Source organism: Nipponia nippon, unplaced genomic scaffold, assembly GCF_047370975.1.
Source record: "Nipponia nippon isolate SJK-2023a ecotype South Korea unplaced genomic scaffold, ASM4737097v1 scaffold_1, whole genome shotgun sequence".
Classification (NCBI taxonomy): Eukaryota; Metazoa; Chordata; class Aves; order Pelecaniformes; family Threskiornithidae; genus Nipponia; species Nipponia nippon.
Window position 1 is genome coordinate 155,424,857 of NW_028262290.1, and position 16,843 is coordinate 155,441,699.

The following is a 16,843-nucleotide window of genomic DNA, read 5'->3' on the forward strand; positions in this document are numbered from 1 at the left end:
GAAGCTTTTTCTAAAAATCACTGTCAAAAAGTACACAAACACCATAGTCTGATTCTCTTGCAATGATGGCAGTAAAATTCACATTGATTTCAGTGGGATTATTTATACCAACTGGCCAATAGGGAAGAAAAGAAAATCCAACTCTTCTTTTTTAAAGAAAAATAAAACTAATAACCTATTCTTAAAATAAATCAGCACCATAGCAGTCTTGCTGCTGTAGTGGCCCTGCAGGTGCCAGAGGGATGAATTTACCTGAAGCTAAGCTCTTCCAGTGAGTCAGATGTAAACCACTGTTTATTTTATACACGAAAAGCAAGGAATAGTCTTTATCCAGTCCAGTTAAGTTTTTTTCCAGGAAAACCAGCTGCTTGTTATACATCTACTATTTCTTACTTTTGTCCTGCTAGCCTCTCAATGGACACAGCTCCCTCCCTTTCAAGCCTGCTGTTAGTTTCTCTAGGATGCCATGCTGTAGCATATAGTACTAGAAACTTCCCATACGTACATTTACATGCTAAAAACACCTCCCCTGCTTCTCTTTTAGAGAGTAAGGCCTTGTTTCAGCAGAATGCTTCACATATATTAAACCATAAGTACGTGCTTAAATCTTCTTGAAGTCAGCTCAAAACATATGCATGTGTTATGCTAAATAATGAACTTAAGCACAAGATTCGAATTTAGCATATTCTTAAATGTTCCTCTTGAATCAGCCGCAAATCCTAACTCTCCCACAGAAACTCCTAACAGGAAAAGGTTTAGGGACAAATTCTGCTCTTTTAGCCACTGCCAGCATCTGGAAATTACTCTAATGATGAACGACATTTGTGAGCTCACTCATTGGCTTCTCTCTTCATTGCTTTATACAAGTGTGTATGGCTGTGCAAAGTGGCATTGCAAAGGACTGTTACTGCAAACTCCTCCCCTTCACAGCTCAAAATGACTATCCCAGAGGGAAGGCTGGGGGAGAAGTGCATCTCATGCTCCACTTGGCCCAGTTTTACAAGGTCCCTGGGTCCCCCTGAGGCTTGAAATCCCCCAAGCCTCCCATGCACAAGACTCTGCAAAGCCACCGTAGATGATATTGCATCCCAAACTCTTTTATAACACTACTCTCAGAGTTTTGTTATTAAACCTATTCAGCCACTGTGCAGAGATGAATCTCATGTTTGAGTTCGGTCCCCAGAAAACCATCCCAAGGGCAGGTCAGGACCATATGTGATACAGAGGATCTCAGCCTCCTGGAGGAAGAGTCAAACTGCCTTGCCCTCCAGCCCTGCCATCTACTTTTAGAGCAGCTGTCTATCACCCAGCCCATCAGCCACACTGGTCACAGACCCATCTTAGTACTCAAGAAGAGAGCAAGGTTAATCAGCGAAAAACAATAACCAGTAAAAACAGGATGGGTGCTGATTACTGTGAACTCCTGAAATCCAGCCCAAAGAATGACTGCTGCAACCCTACATAGCAACTGTTTCTAAGTACTGCAAGCTGCCCCCCACTCTGGTGAGGTTTAACATAATAATACCAGGCATTAGGACTGCACAGCTTTGTATTCTCCCAGCTGATTTTGCAGTGAATTATTTAAAACTAACTGCAATTGCTCTAAAGTCCAAACAGCAGGACTTACAGGTATTTTATTATTTCAGAGGCTTGTATCAGGGCGATAATATAATTAGTGCAGTTGGGAAATTCCACCACAGCCAGCAGAAAATGAAGGATCTGCATGTGGCAGCCCCGACCCGGCAGCCGGTGTGGCTCCCTGTCCCTGACAGGCGAGCTAATGTGCCTGTAAATTCCTCCTGACAGCAAACGCATCCCGGCATCAAAAAATGACAAAGCACCCAAACCATGGAAGAGTGACAGCCAAACGGCTTCAATAGCACAGAGGCTGCACCGGGAGAAAACAGGCAGAGGCAGCTTGGATTAAAGCCAAGGACTTGCTCCAAGGCTGAGTAGAAAGCGCCCCTGTTTACACTAACAGGAGGCAGAGAAACCAGCAGAAATCGCCTTGGTTAATGGGCTGTCCTATAGTGAATTAAATGGGTAGGATTCTGGCTTATTAAGCGCCTCCTAGGAAAATGATTACCTGCAGGTGCCGTTCTGTTCAGAGATATTCCTGCAAAAAGACCTTTGAGTTTTTGAGGGAAGGACCAGGGCATCAGAGGGAAAGGAGTCTCATCATAATTTCACTAATTTTCACCTTCAAAATTATAATCACGACCATCACCCAAATGTATGTATTAAAGGCAGCTGTCTGTCAGAGAAATCACCCATGTCTTCCCAAATGTAAATCATCTGAGGAACCGCACGGCAGCATAGCCTTAATGCGAACTATTGCTGCAAACTGCAGGACTGGGAGGGTTTGGCCTCCCGGGCAGCTGTTGCTAATGGAATATGTGCGCTGTGTCCCCATCTAGCTGCTGAACCGCTGCGAAGATAAAAGCTTCATCTTAATAAGTATCTTTTTCAACTCAGCTGAGAAAAGCCCGCACAAGTTTTGTCCTCGCTTTTCAGGATGGCTTCTGATTTCCAAAAATGCCAAGTGATCAAGAGGACGTTGCTGGCTTGGATGGAGCGCTCGTAGGTGGCTCTGGCTGAACAGGGAAGAAAAGACACGCCTGGGGAGCCAGGAGGGTTGGCAGGGGTCATAAAATCTGGGTGCCTCATTAGAGGCCCTTTTTAGTGGAGCATGTAAACACACATCTCGGTTGCAGTGATGTTAATGGGATTTAAACACGTGCCTAAGCACTGTGATGAGCAAAACTGATTAGTTCATATAAGAGCCTAAGAGAACTTTTCCTTTCTTCATGCACCAGAATCTCTTTAAAATCAATGTGTTTATGCATCTGTGCTTGTGAGGAAGGAGAGTTACCCTTCAAAAATCCACATGTTTTATCATTAGAATATATTCTAGGTAAGTGAGCCAAAAGCACTTTAACAGTTTTGACCCTCTTCACACATTTCTTCAGGTGGAGAAGCTTATTGTTTTTCTCTTGTTGTCACTAGGTGAAATATATGATGCCAGGTGCTAATAAAAACAAACAAACAGAGGGAGAAAAACAGAGAGAGAAAGAGAGCAGAAATGTTTCTGATTTGGCATGTAACAAATGACCTGGAACCTCTTTTGTGATCATAGCAAACGGCGAGAAGACTGGGAGCGATCAATCTTCGTGCGATTAAAAGAGGGAGGCTACAGGCTGCGGGAGAACATCCTGTTCCATCTGTACGTGAGCACTTCACCCTGCGGAGATGCGCGCCTCAACTCCCCCTACGAAATCACAACCGACTGTAAGAAAAAAAAAATCTTCCCTCTCCTTTTTCCCCTTTGCATGGTTTTGGTCCTTTTTTTTTTTTTTTTAAGATCAGTCCTTCTTTCTTTGTTTGCTTGCAGAAAATGTGTTTCACTCGAGAGCAGAAACGCTGCGGGCTGTGCGGCGTGTGTGCGTCTGTGCAACTGGTGCTGGGTTCCGTGTACTGGGGGAAGGTGTGCAGGGAAAATCAGAGCTGGGCAAAGCAGTGGGAGACTGCTCTGCGTGCCTGAGCCTCAGTGGCTCTGCTAGGGAATATGTCCCCAACAGCCTAGCAGGAAATGCAACCCTAACACTAAATAACTGCCTTGGGAAGGGTCCACCACCTAAGAGATACTTGGAGCCATGGCCATGGGCTGGACCAGAGGATCAGGTCTCCAGCTAGGGATGCATGGACTTTTCTCAAGGTTTAGGCAGTACATACGGGCTGAAGGGCTGCATTTACCCCAAACCTGAGCTGTCCAGGCTGCAGCGGCTGGAGTCTGAGGTGGGGCGATGATATGATATGATACAATACGATACGATACTATACAATACAGGACATCTATAGTGGTGGTTGAAGCTCAGACTCTCTCCAAATACCACCTGCCCTTGCAGTGAATAACATCAGAACCCTTATGGAAAGGATCGTTGCCAGGCCATCCTGCCTATGTCAGATCAGCCACAGGGCCACTGCATGGCACATGGACTAGATGAAGTCCACCATGCCAGCCTTGGAGTCCCTGGGCCCATACCTATGGCATTTAAGTAGAAACATGGTTTACAAGGAATTTCTCCTCTAGAGGTGATCCTGCAAGCGAGGTAAACAAATCAGGTCTTGAGCCAGCATGGATGCCACCGAGAAACCTGCGGAGCTTGTTGTTCATGGAGACATCCCGTCTCCACCACATGACCCAGTACTCTCATCTCATCACCCCCCAAACATGCATGTCCCTGTCATTGCCCCACGATCACAGAGGCATAGCCTTGTTGTGTACCCACTGCACCAGCTTTGCCCCTGCCTAGCTACGCGGAATGCCCCCAACAAGGGACAGGGGACTCGAGAGGTCTGTGGCTTGTTTTCACATGCGTCTGTCACTCCATGATCCAATGCATGATGCACAAGGTGCACTTTTATCTCTGCCCTTGGGTATTGCTTCTCATACATGCATTTTACAGTGCTGTAATACCCACAGTGCTGGCTGCTAAACGTATATATAATGAGAAATAGTCCTTGCCCTGACTACCTTGAATGCGAAGCAGGCAAGACAGAAGAATGGATAGAGGAGGAAGCATAGACACAGGAATGTAAAATTAATCATCCAAGGTCACACAAGGACCTAACTTCCTCACAGGCAAATCCATCAGACGGTAGTTTCACTCCTGGTTCTTATTTGTACAAGTTATTTATTAACGATTAGGTATTATTCTCCCCAGACTGGAATCTTTTTGTCATGTGTGAAATAGCAGCTTGCTGGGGCGAGAAAGCAGAAAGCACCTATTCAGGAAGGAAATACACTTCCTTACCTGACATGATTTCTGCATTCTGTCAGCAGGGTTTATAAAATGAAGAAAAGCAAGTAAATGTTTAAAAGGCAAACAGTAAATTGGCAAATTCCTGATGAGGTAACAAAATGAGGAGACATAGCATCATCTTAAAAACAAAATTAAAAACAAAAAAGGAAGTGCCTATGAATATGAAAAACGAATAGTGATTTTGGCCTCCCACTTTATGTGTGTATCAAGAGTTTTATCAAGAGCCTTTATCTAAAAAGGCTTTATATTTGGTTAAAGGCCCTCATGTTTTCCAGAAGGCAGCCTTCCTGGGGCACCCGTTACTTGACATCAGAATTGGAAGCACCAAAATCTCTAATTATTTTTAAAATGTGGTCCATTCTTGAGAACAACCAAAGACTATCCAGGACAGATTGTGCTCTTTCATGCCTGAGGAAGCTGGTGCTTTGGGCAGCTGACGGCCAGCACTGCCTATTGATATGCAGCTGAAACCAGCCCTGGAAGTGAACCGTATTTGGCCCATGGATTGCTTCAAAAAGCACATAAATCTGCCAGCTAATGAGGGAATGCTTCTTTAGATAACAGTACATACAAGAAGCTGTGTTTAAAAATACATAATCACACAACACCTGGCAACTTGTAGGTGGTCACAAAAATACTTTTCACGATGGATATTGCACCAGTTATTGTCCCAATGCAGAAGCTGAGGCAGAAAGGACTGTGGGGCTTACCCAGGGTTACACAGTGATTCAGTAGAAGGACTTGAAGGGGCACTACATCTGGCTTGTATGTCATTGTTTTAAGCAGATCCCTCTTTGTCCTGTGCTCTTAAAATAATTTAGCACTGTATAAAATGCCATGTTGCCGAAAGCTGTCCTTCAGTGAGATAAGCATTTCCTTTTAGTTCACATTATCCCAGAGACATCTGGGAAGATAAGTATTTCAGAATGTTTATCATTCAGATCTTCTCTTTTTTTTTTTTACTAAAGAAATAACCTTTCTTTCATCCAGTAATGACAAGAAACTCCAGATGAATGCTGTTTCATTTCTTAAACAACAAAGCAGCCTCTCCTAGAGCTAGCACAAGCCATCAAACGTTACTGATTATTCTCTACAGATGCATTAACATTTAAAAACAGTGTCTCACCATGTGGTTTCTGGGTTTGCGAAGGAATATGATAAGCCTTTATCAATATAGGAAGTGAGTAAAATCCACTTCTCAAATCTCCTTCCAAAAATTTCCTATTATCCACCGTGTCTTCCCAGCACCCTCAGGGAGGCCTCACATTTCCTTCTTATGAGCTTTGTTCTGGTAAGGGAGGAGATAAGCTAGCATGCACTTGAAACCCAGTTTACTTCTTACTGTATAGTGCAGGGTACGAAGTTAGCGGCGCATGTAAAAGTCTGACCTTACCGTGGCTCATGTGAACAGCTGCAGTGCAGAGGAGAGATCCAGGGAGCCCACAGCCATGCCAGGTTCCTGCAGGAAAGTAAGAGATTAGGGACAAAAAGGAAATCTGACGTTGATTTGCAATGATGCCCTTCTTGGATCAGAGGTGAGCTGACTTGTTTGTTGATACATCCTTAGCCAGCTCTAAAAGAGAGGCAAAACCCAGCTGGACCAGGGCTGCTCTGAGCAAGGAAGGGTTTTCTAACTCTTTTTTGGTACCTGTACATCAGGAGGCTGGAAGAGCTTACGGGGGGATTCAAGTGAAACTGAAGCTTTGGGAGAGGCTGGTACAATCCAGGAGAGCAGGGGAGGAATCTGAGGGGAGAGGAACAGGAGTGGGTGACAGTGGGAGAGGAGACCAGCCAGGGTCAGTGGTGTTGCAGGAATAGGAGGCTGGGAAATGCCAGAGGGGTTTCAGACAGTTGTGAGAGTTTTTATGGGTTTGTCCTGGCTCCTTCTCTCCAGACAGTCTCCTTCCCAAGACTCTTTTCTCTTCATCATTTTCCAAGGTCACCCACAAGGTTGTAGCACAGCTATATGGGGAAGGCACAGCATGTGCCCAATGTCCTCACCACTCTCTAATTGCTCCTTCACACACTCAGCTTCTGCCCCTCCTTCAGTTCAGTGCTGCAGGTCAGGGAGCCTGGGACAACATCTCCTTTTCCAGTGCCTTCCTCTTTGTGTACATCCAAGCCAGGTATGCCTGGATTTCTGACTTCTCCTGAGGGTGGTATCACAGCACCAAGTTAACGTGGGTTTCCTGGAGTTTCAAGGGGGCTGATGTTTTCCATTACAGCACACATGCTCCAGCTCACGAGGTGGAGCTGCAGCCATGGGGGCAGCTAGCCCTGTAATATTTGTTGCATATTTTACACCTTCTCCTGAATCTAGGGCAAACTAAAGAATAATCAAGTCCTTAATTTGCTAAAGTGCCTTCCTAGCTAATTTAGGGCTTCTTGACTCATTGCCTTTTTTTTTTAAGAGCCTCTTGAAAAGCAAAATGCATTGCTTAAAAAATTGAACTAATAAATCCTCCACTTCCCTACTCCTCCTTCCCTGGCAGGATTTTACCTCATTGTCCATCTTTCTTCTAGAGATGTGCTCTCTCTTTTTCACTACACGGATTGGCAAAGAGACAAACAGAATTTGCCCCAGGGCTTGTATCCATTCTTCTCCCCTGGGCTGCTTTTCTCTCTCTTGCTAACATGCTGTATTGCCTTGTACCATTAACTCCTTGATAGCCCAGCTCCTGTTTTATCCCACGCTCCCTTTAGGTCTGAAACACACCATTGCATCTGCTCCACATGGGGTCTTCCTCCTGCTTGTCTATTAACCTACAGCTGTGCTGAAGCTCTCATGCACACACATTTGACAGAGCCCTCATCTAAACAGGATCCACTTGCAACCACGTGAGCTGGATCATTGCCTTGGTAGGTGATGTGATGGGGAGAAGTGGTGCACTGCAGTTTTCCAAGAGGTTGGGGAACTGAAGAGTACCTGGACAGACAAGTTTGCACTCTCTACTTCAAGTGTGCTTTCACTGTGCAAAGCTGTGATTTCCCTGCCTGTGACTCTGGCTGCTGGATTTTACACCCCATTCTCAGATAAAATGTTCTGTGTTAACCCCCAAAACTGGGGCTGCCTCAAAGGGTTGCCCTGTTCACACTGCGACTCAGCGCTCTCTGTTCAGATGGGGCTGACCCAGATTACATCAGTATGTGGCCCCCAGATCAGAGTCCCTGAAAGTCATATCCTGAGCAGAGTGGCTGGAGAGGGCCAGGTTCAAACAGATGCCATCTAAGGAGCCTGTCCATCAATAAAAGATGGACACAAATGATCCCCTGTGACTGTCAGGTGACTTTCAGCCCCAGAGCTCTGCATTCAGGGTCCTGCAGGCAGGTACAAGCATGCAAATACAATGAGGAAGCTTATGGCACCAGCTGGGCTAAAATCCCTCCCAAAAGCATTGGGTTTGGTGAACGTTATTGGACATGCAAGGGGAACAAATCCATGCCTTCCTTCTGCCAATCCCATGTTTTGTTTAAATGGACAAATTCTATTCTTGTGAGTAGATGATAAGGAGGGAAAAGCATTTAAAGAACCATCTAAATAACTCAATGGTCTGAAAAGGAGTTAGATATCTGTAACTACAAGAAAATGCAGGTCCTAACAGATTGATATACTGCCCCTGTTACAAAAATTGAGGGTAACCATAAGTCATCCCTTGGGCTTGGACACTGTTATTTGTTTCCATTGTACAAGTGCTCTCAGGTATTGTATCGCTCTGTTGTGACTGCTGGCCTGCTGCAGCTTGGGAGACCACAGTGGAAATTCGTAGCTAGTCAGTGGATGGAGCAGCTTCATCCTAGGTTGTAAAGTTGATTTTATGCTGATGAATGGCTTGTCTGTGGAACTGGGATGAAGGTGCATTATTTTCCTATTTTTCATATGACTGAACAGAACAATACCTTGGGGGACCTCAGCACAAAATTATCATAGAGAACCATGCCCAGAAGTAACACGAAAGAAAAATATGCACACAACACTGTAGGCTGTAACACTGCACACTGCCTCAGGAGAACTAATCCTAGCACTGGATGAATTATTGTGGTCAGCCCAGATTGCTTTGTCATGTAAAGGATGCTGCAGAAATTGCAGACACAGCATGAGGCTGTTGGATTACTTCAGGGGCTAGGGAACTGGTTATTAAAGAAGGTGAGAAGACATTGTCCTTTTGCTTCATTAAGACTAGACTGGGACGGATCCAAAAGGTTTGGGTTCAGCACCAAAGGGTGCTGTGAGCACAGCACCCTTTGTCAGCCTCCTTTGCAATCAAGTCCTGTTGAAGCGATGGTCCCTTCCTGCTTGTGCCACGGACACAGCCTCATTTCACCCAAGTAAATACAGAGGAAATGTGAAGACTTTCTACAGTTAACTAGAAGCTGGTCTGTCAAGGAGCTTACATCCCTGCTTGGGTCTGTTAGCAGTCACCGGTTTTATAAGTAATTGCCCTGTTTTCTAACTCAATGCTCCCAAGCTGCTGAAACACTGTTTAGAAGTGCAGCTGCTTTCACTCAAGTTAACTTGGTAGGGAAAGCACGGTCACAGGGCTGGCCTCTCTGGTTAGTGCTTTCCATCACTTACACACATCACCTGTGGCTGGGAGCAGAGGTGAAGTATGCTCCTGGCCGGGATGGGCAAAGATGACAGCAGAGCCCAGCCCAGGTGTGGTGGTCTTCTGTCCCCCCGAGCACTGCAGGTCTGAGCAGTGGTCTGATTTAGCTCAGGGCTTCCCAGGTGTGGAGGTGGTGCTGCGTGCGGCCAGTTCAAAGATTTCTCCCCAACATCCAACATAAGTCCATGCTGGGACTGTGGGGGAGCCTTCTTCTTCTTCTGGGAAAGGTGGGCAAAAGGATTTCAGGAGAAGGAAGTGTGGCTGAGAGGGATCAGTGGAACCCTGGGATAGGATGGCCATGGTGAGGATGGGAAAGTTTGGCAGGGGAGGGGTTCAGCAATGTTCAGCTTTGATTGGGGAGAGTGGGCAAGAGACAGCAACGTAAGGCCTGTGAGCGGTGGGAGGACTCTGGAAAGCTTTGGGATGAGTGGAGCTCTTCTTCTTCCAATGCACAGCACCCACACAGGACCTGCAGGCACTGGTTTGACCCATCGCCAGTGCTGCAAGAAGCTTTTCCTCCTCCAGCATCTCCTACTCACTCTCTGCTCCTCCAAGGCTGCAGGGGAGGCAGAGAACAGAAGAGAGAGGAGACGAAAGACTCATGTCAGGGGGGCAGAAGAAGGAGAGGCAGGGACTGGCCCAAGCCTTCTCCTGTGAATCCTGCAGCCCTTCTGATGCCACCTGAGGGAAAAGCTGCAGAAGCAGCAGCTGTTGCATCTCCATGTCAGATAGACCCACTGCTCAGACAGGGAAGCAGCGGCAGAGGGTTTGCAAATACGTGGTCCAGGTGTTCTGGCTGCTGGAAATCCCATCGCTTTTGGTAATCCAAAGGAGAGGCCTGATGCCCTACACAGCCTGCCATGCTAAACCTTTTGCCAATCCCTAGGGTCAGCTCTAGCCCCTAAACCTGACAGAGAAACTAGTGATGTCCAGCCTTAGAAAGAGTGTGGTGAGATTGTGAAAGCACTCATGGTTTTATTGTTGGTATTATCATGCTTAATCCCAGAATGCACCTCTGAAAGAGGCTCTTGCTTTGCTACATTGGAAGTCCTGAAGCTTTCAGTGCCAATTAATCAACCTGTGAAAGTTTGCTATTGCTTCATATTCTGTTATTAATCTCTGACAGGCTGGGTAGTTAGGTTTTTGGTGGAGTTCGGCTAAAGCTGACTAGTGAATAACCACTTCATTTCATGGACAAATTTCAGGTCTCAAAGTACAGACTGGCTGGAAAGAAATCAAAACCTGTCAGGCAAATTTTTGAAATAAAAAAAATAATTGTGTGAAAGTGGGATCGCATCTGGTATTTTTCATGTCTCCTGGTCAGCAGCACACTAACAAGGGGCAGAAAAACCCCCACTTCATTTCCTTCCATGCCTGGTTCAGGGTAAGCTTTTTCATTCAAGGCCACTTAGACTCAAAGAAGAACTTGCACCTGTATTTCCCAAGCCCTGGATCAGAGCTCCAGTGAATTTACTATCAGCTGAGCTAGACAGCTCCCTTTCTTCAGTCTCTGTTATAAAACTTTGTCATATAAAACTGATACATCATGAGAAAACTCTTTGGCTTTGACAATGCATTGAAAATGTCCCAGTTCCCTCTCCTTGTGATATTCTTGGCTGCTTTTGCTGATTTGGGTTTTGTTGGTTCAGGGGGAGTTTTAAAGTAGAAAATAAGATTTTTTAGAAGGATGTGTCAGCACAGTTTGTGTCTATCTGGGAAAAGAGAAAGAATATGCTGGAAACTATGGATTGCTCAAAGCCAGCATTGGCCACAGCTTTGAAAAGCTTTCATGTAAAGCAAAATGTGTTTGTTAGGATTCAGGAAAACAGGTTTCCACAGCTATAATCAGATCCTAATTTTAACAGAATGCTTGAATTGCCACAGGGAATTGCACTGTATTTATTGATTCTGCTTTGTTATGGGTTTTGCTGCTTTGTAAAACACTGCATTTGGACGCAATGTTCAGATGTGATAAAAAGGCTACATTAATCAGCAAAAGGCCATGGCTGAGAAGCTTTCAGAACAGTAGTAGAAAATTTCACCAAGAAAAGCTATTTGTCCCTGAATTTGTCCAGCCCAAGGAATAATAATGTCTGAGGTTCTCCAAGGTCCCCTGAAGCAGGGACAAACTGACCGCACACTCCTGGACACGGCTGCCCCAGTTCCACCCCCAACATCCCATACACTGCTAGAGATATGCGCCTAATTACAGCACATATTTTGGGTGGAACAGAGCAAAACATAGTTCAGAAAAATCCCTGTGGGCAAAAACCACACCCACTCGGATCTAATTTCTCTACTTTACCCTTCCACTGAGTGGGAATCACAGGTAAAGCTCATGAGCTGAATTTTGTAAAGCTTGTCAGGCAGCTCCAGGTCCAGTTAAAATCTCTGTGGGACTTCTGAAAGTCCTTAGACCCTGGGGAGTTTCTTAGAGTCTTATGAAGATAGCTGTGTAAGAGTGACAAACAGTTTAATCCGAACCATGGCTCTGCTGGTACTTCTCTAGCTAGCCTTCAGCAACTCAGCTTACTCTGGTCATTTCTATTTCCATACCTGTAAAATGGCAATAAAAGGTATCCAGCTGTCACAACTTTGAAGAAGGGCAATTAATGCTCAGAGTAGGATATTAAAATGGAAAGCACTATATATTCTAAGCACTATTACATCATTATTCAGAATAATTTAGTAATTGCTATCCATAGATTTTTAAGGACAATGGGGACTATTTCCTGATGATCTAGAATTAATTTCTCCAGCCAGAGACCATAGGACTTTACTCAGTAATTTCCATCTACAGCTCCAGAAGCTGAAACTGAACTAGGGTATGTCTGGTGATACAGCAGGAACCACAGCCTCTCTAGGCTCATACCAATCACAGGGGGGTTAAATATCTGTCAATATTAATGACAGATTTCTGCTTCTGTCTCACAGGGTTCATTTTCTGTTTTCATATTTTGCTGACTTCTTTCACAACATTTTTCTTAAATCACTTTTGAAGATTTCAATTTCCAAACAACAACAAAAATCCCAAAGCCACATGAATAACAGCGTGTTTTGTTGATAAAAGAAAGAGGGTTATGATGAATAACACATTCCCTATATGTTTGTGTAAACTTTTTGATTAAAACATTGCAGGGGAGAGAATTTTCACCAAATGGGCAATTCCAGTGATGTTGACAATTTTTCACACAAAGTATATTTAAAAGATAAAGCCTAGCTTTAAGAGAAAACATTTTGCATTTTAAAAAAATAGGAAAAAGATACAATGACGCACAGCTTAGGACACAGGTGAACAACTGGTCCCCACTGGCCTCCAACTGATGGGGCATCTCGCTCTCCTCACGCAGCTTCCAGCCACTGCCCTTGCTTTGCTCGGCCGCTGAGCCGGCACCAGCAGCAGCTCCCCACACTGTCAGAGATGAGCCGATCATTGCTGGAGACCCACTAATGGGCCTCCGTGGCTGGTGACAAGGCTCATGAAGGCTTCAGAAGCAGAAGTTTTCTCCATCACACAGTTCACAGCGCCAGTGCAGCCCTTTGCCAGGTCTCCAGACTTTGCTCTGCGGGGGCAGCTGCACTTCCAAAGCAATGGCATTGCACATCTGATTTTAGATGAGAGGAGCAATTAGTAATTAAAAATAATAATCTTGAAGTGTTTGAGGTATACTTTTCTTGATTGCCACATGCGCAGAATCTTAATTCCACTGATAAATCTTGTGCTTTTGGCTTCAACATACTAATGCACTTCTACTGCAGAGCAGGCTGGCGTCTGCAGCCTGGGTTTGTAGGTGGCATAAGGATCTCCTCCATGCCTGACCCAGTACTGCTCATTCCTCTTTGTCTGTAACAGTTATTTATAACTCTCAGAGGAAATGGTGCATGACTTTATTGCCAACAAATTGTTTTAAAGAGAATTTTAACTAGTTACTCACATTTTGATCCCAGGGGTTCCTCAAAGACAGACATTAGAGAAAAGTAGTTTGTAGGTCACATATTTTGATCTATTTCTCAGATTTTTTTTTTTTTTTGTCCCAAGGGGTTAAAGCTTGCAGAGAGACCAGGGCTTGCTTAGAAGTCAGCACAATGGCAAAATGGATTTCATGTGTTAGAGTGTTGTTCTCCAATCTAGCAGTTAGTTTCATAAAGGTATTCTAGCACCTCTCCCTAGGGTGAGCATTCAACACATTTCATATTATTCTACAAAAATAATCCAAAGTTTTTGCAAACTGCTATGTCACCTGAACAGATGAAATTTTGAAATGAAATGACCCTCAGTGATCATTTATGAAGGCACTTTGATGGAACAAAATGAAGACTTTTCATTAAAACACTTGGTGATGAACTTCACTATGATGGAGTACCATTCTTACACCCCTCCTACACTTACTACCTCTAACAACACAGATCAAACAAAAAATCATAATTTAATTAATATGTACTTAAAACAGATAAGGACAAATAATGCAGCCATTTCCTTTCTGTTCTTTGGGATTCAAACTCCAAGTTTTTCCCATCACTAATTCTTGTTATGGATTAAACACCACATATTGATGAACCATGAATGGGCAAATTGCCTTTGCTTTCATACCTTGTCTGTACATCACTTGAAACTATTGGCAGATGAAAAATTACGGAAGAAGTAGAAAGATTCAAAAATGTTATTTGAAGATTAATGATGAGGAGAAAGAATAACACGCTGAAGGTAAGATCTTTTATCAGGCCATGGTATACCTGATTCCTGTCCAAAGCCAAGATTTCAGTCAGGAAAGATGCAGGGAGGAGGGAAAAGGTAAAGTTGTTCAGTTTCAACTGTTAATTTCCGTTCCACAAATTACAGGTGTCCCAGTTTTTCTAACATTCTCAGATAAAGTATGTATTCAGTATTTATATTTATATACAGGGTTTAATGATATGGTCCAAACCCTAGATCTGCGCTGCATGGCTCTGGGAGTGAGCAGAAGAGCTCCGCTGGCATCACATTCAGATGCAATAGGCCTCCTGGCCTACATGTTAAAAATTATATATTGACTTTAAGGGATTCAACTTGATATACTTATATCCCATGCAAGGAAGGTGCTTGTGTTCCCTCCCAGGAAGGATGCATCCCTGCACTCGCCGCAGAGGTAGCACCAAAGAGCCTCAGACAAGACCACTGCTTTTACCTGTCTAGCCCTCAGTGTGATGAATCCTACCCTCAGAAACCACAATTCAGCTTTGCACGTTGTGAGGGGACCTATTCTTTTTTTCCTAAATCCAGTCTTCTTTCAGAATATCCCTAAAGCTTCTTGCTTTTAAAAGCTGGCCCAGTGCATTTTAGCCTCGCTCTCTGCTGGTCACTAAAGCATGACGTAGCAGAGATTTATTTGACCAGCCACCCCACCCAGCAAAGGAGACACATCCAAAGCATTCAGTGTGCCATGATGCTCACTTCAGCACTTCCAGAAATAGTACTATTGTACATTTAGTCAGCATCTGCTTGAGGAAAGTGCATCTCTAATAACCGTCAAAATACAAAGACAGTCAGATGTTAACACTTCTCTTTCCACTCTTTTGTTTCAAACCACTCTAAGGAAGCTTTATAAGCTATGCTGATGAATGGGGGGTCCAGCACTGAAAAAATGCAAGATAAGCTGTTTTATTTCTTCTTTCATGAGGAGAGAACAGCCTCCACTGAAGCAGGGAAATAGAAAATGAACCTCTGAGGCAGTCATGCAAAATTTCAGACAGAGCCTTACTTGTGTGATTCTGTTTAATCACCGTCCATTTCCTCTTCACTCTTCAGTTAAATAATAAATATGGAATGGCTTTTTTTCATTACCATTTGAGCCAGAACTGGTCCTGCAGAAAATATGAAAATAAGGGGCAAGCCTGGAAATCAGTGGGTTTTAAATACAAGGCACCTGTGTAAATTTCTAATCCAATAATTAATAATCCAGTGCCTTTTTATCTTAGGAACTCTCAGGAGTAATTTCCACATCTGAGTGTAGCACACATCATAAATCCACTCCAAATGATTTTTAAATTTGTCCTTTCCAATTCCGGTTTGAATTGACATTTTGTTCTGGTTGAAGTGGCATCCTCAGACGCCTTCTCCCCTGCAATTAGTTGAGATTAAGCAGTTGGAGAATCAGCACAGCAAAGATCAGAAATGCTTATAGTCACTGATGCTTTGATCATACTGAACAGCAGAACAGCAGTAGGCTGTAGTTTGTGACTTTAAGTTGCATAAATAAATATATTTCTGGGACTGCTTTAAAATGATCCGTAGCAGGCTGTGCCAGCAAGTGGACTGCATTTTTTATGCTGGCAAGCAGCTTATGTGCTAGAGTCTGTCTGCAGCTTCAGTGCAAAACACACAGAGCCTCAGCTTTTTCTTTGTTCAATATTTATATCTTCCTGTGCTACTTAATGACATGCTAAAAAAGAACTAAGTGTGTTCCAGTTGCGGATCTGGATTTATTTAATCATTGTCAATCTGAAAGTATTAGAGCTTTGGATTATTAGTATTTTATATAAACACTACAGATCATCTTTTGGAGCATGTGTGCCGGCTATCCCAGTAATGTGAGCAGCCTGAGACAGGCAGTACAGCACAGGGTTTTAGTCACACCCTATCTGTTGAATTTAATAGCAGTTGAGCAGCTAAAGCCCCTTATCAGTGCTGTGGAAGTGTATCCCAGGGTGAGCGTACACTGGCCACAGCTGCCTGAATCCTATCACCTAATGCTGTCTGCTTGGCTGCACCCTGGGTAGCACGTGCATTACGGGGAGCAAAGTTTGACACATGGGCTGAGTTAATATGAGCATTTGGAAACTGAGACGGTCTCTGCACTTGCACACACTTCCTAAATGCTTTTAAAAACTTTATTATTCAGTTTCTGGTACTTGCAGGCCAGGGCTGAGATGGTACAATAAAACCCAGATGTTGAGTACTTTGGCCTTTTTATTTCCTTTAGTCCTGAGGGAAACTGAGAAGACCAAATAGACAAATAAAAAATTAAATAAGCAGACCCTCCAGTCTCAGAGAAATGTTTCATATCTGTTTCCCCTCAGATTTTTGGTATATGCTTTAAATTCCCCAAGTGCTCAACAGTTGTTTGCAGGGCTGCTGCTGCTTCTTCTTCTTCTCCCCCTGAACTAACTTTCTCCTTATCTCTGTCAGCACATTGTGGGATGCTTTGCCCCTCACTAGGTAATATTTACGTAGTGAAATCAAAGTCACATAAATGATGGGCTGCTCATCTTGTCACGCAGTCACTAAAATTCCCTAGCAGTTACATGTCTTTTCACGTATGCAAAATGTAGGCATATCAACATGGTGAACTGCCTGTAAAAGAGAGTAATCTTGGAGACCAATGCACCTACAGGGGAAGGTCAGAGTGGGAGGTGAGAAAGCAAGAGGTGTGTAGAGAG

General features: G+C 44.0%; 1 protein-coding gene across 1 annotated transcript in view; it reads left to right on the plus strand.

Annotated features, from left to right (window-relative positions):
• ADARB2 (adenosine deaminase RNA specific B2 (inactive)) overlaps positions 1-16,843 on the plus strand; it is a 319,924-nt gene that overhangs the window by 276,635 nt on the left and 26,446 nt on the right. Inside the window, exon 6 of the mRNA XM_087729609.1 lies at positions 3,137-3,288. Coding sequence (XP_087585735.1) covers positions 3,137-3,288 — 152 coding nt within the window. The remainder of the gene's footprint in view (positions 1-3,136; positions 3,289-16,843) is intronic.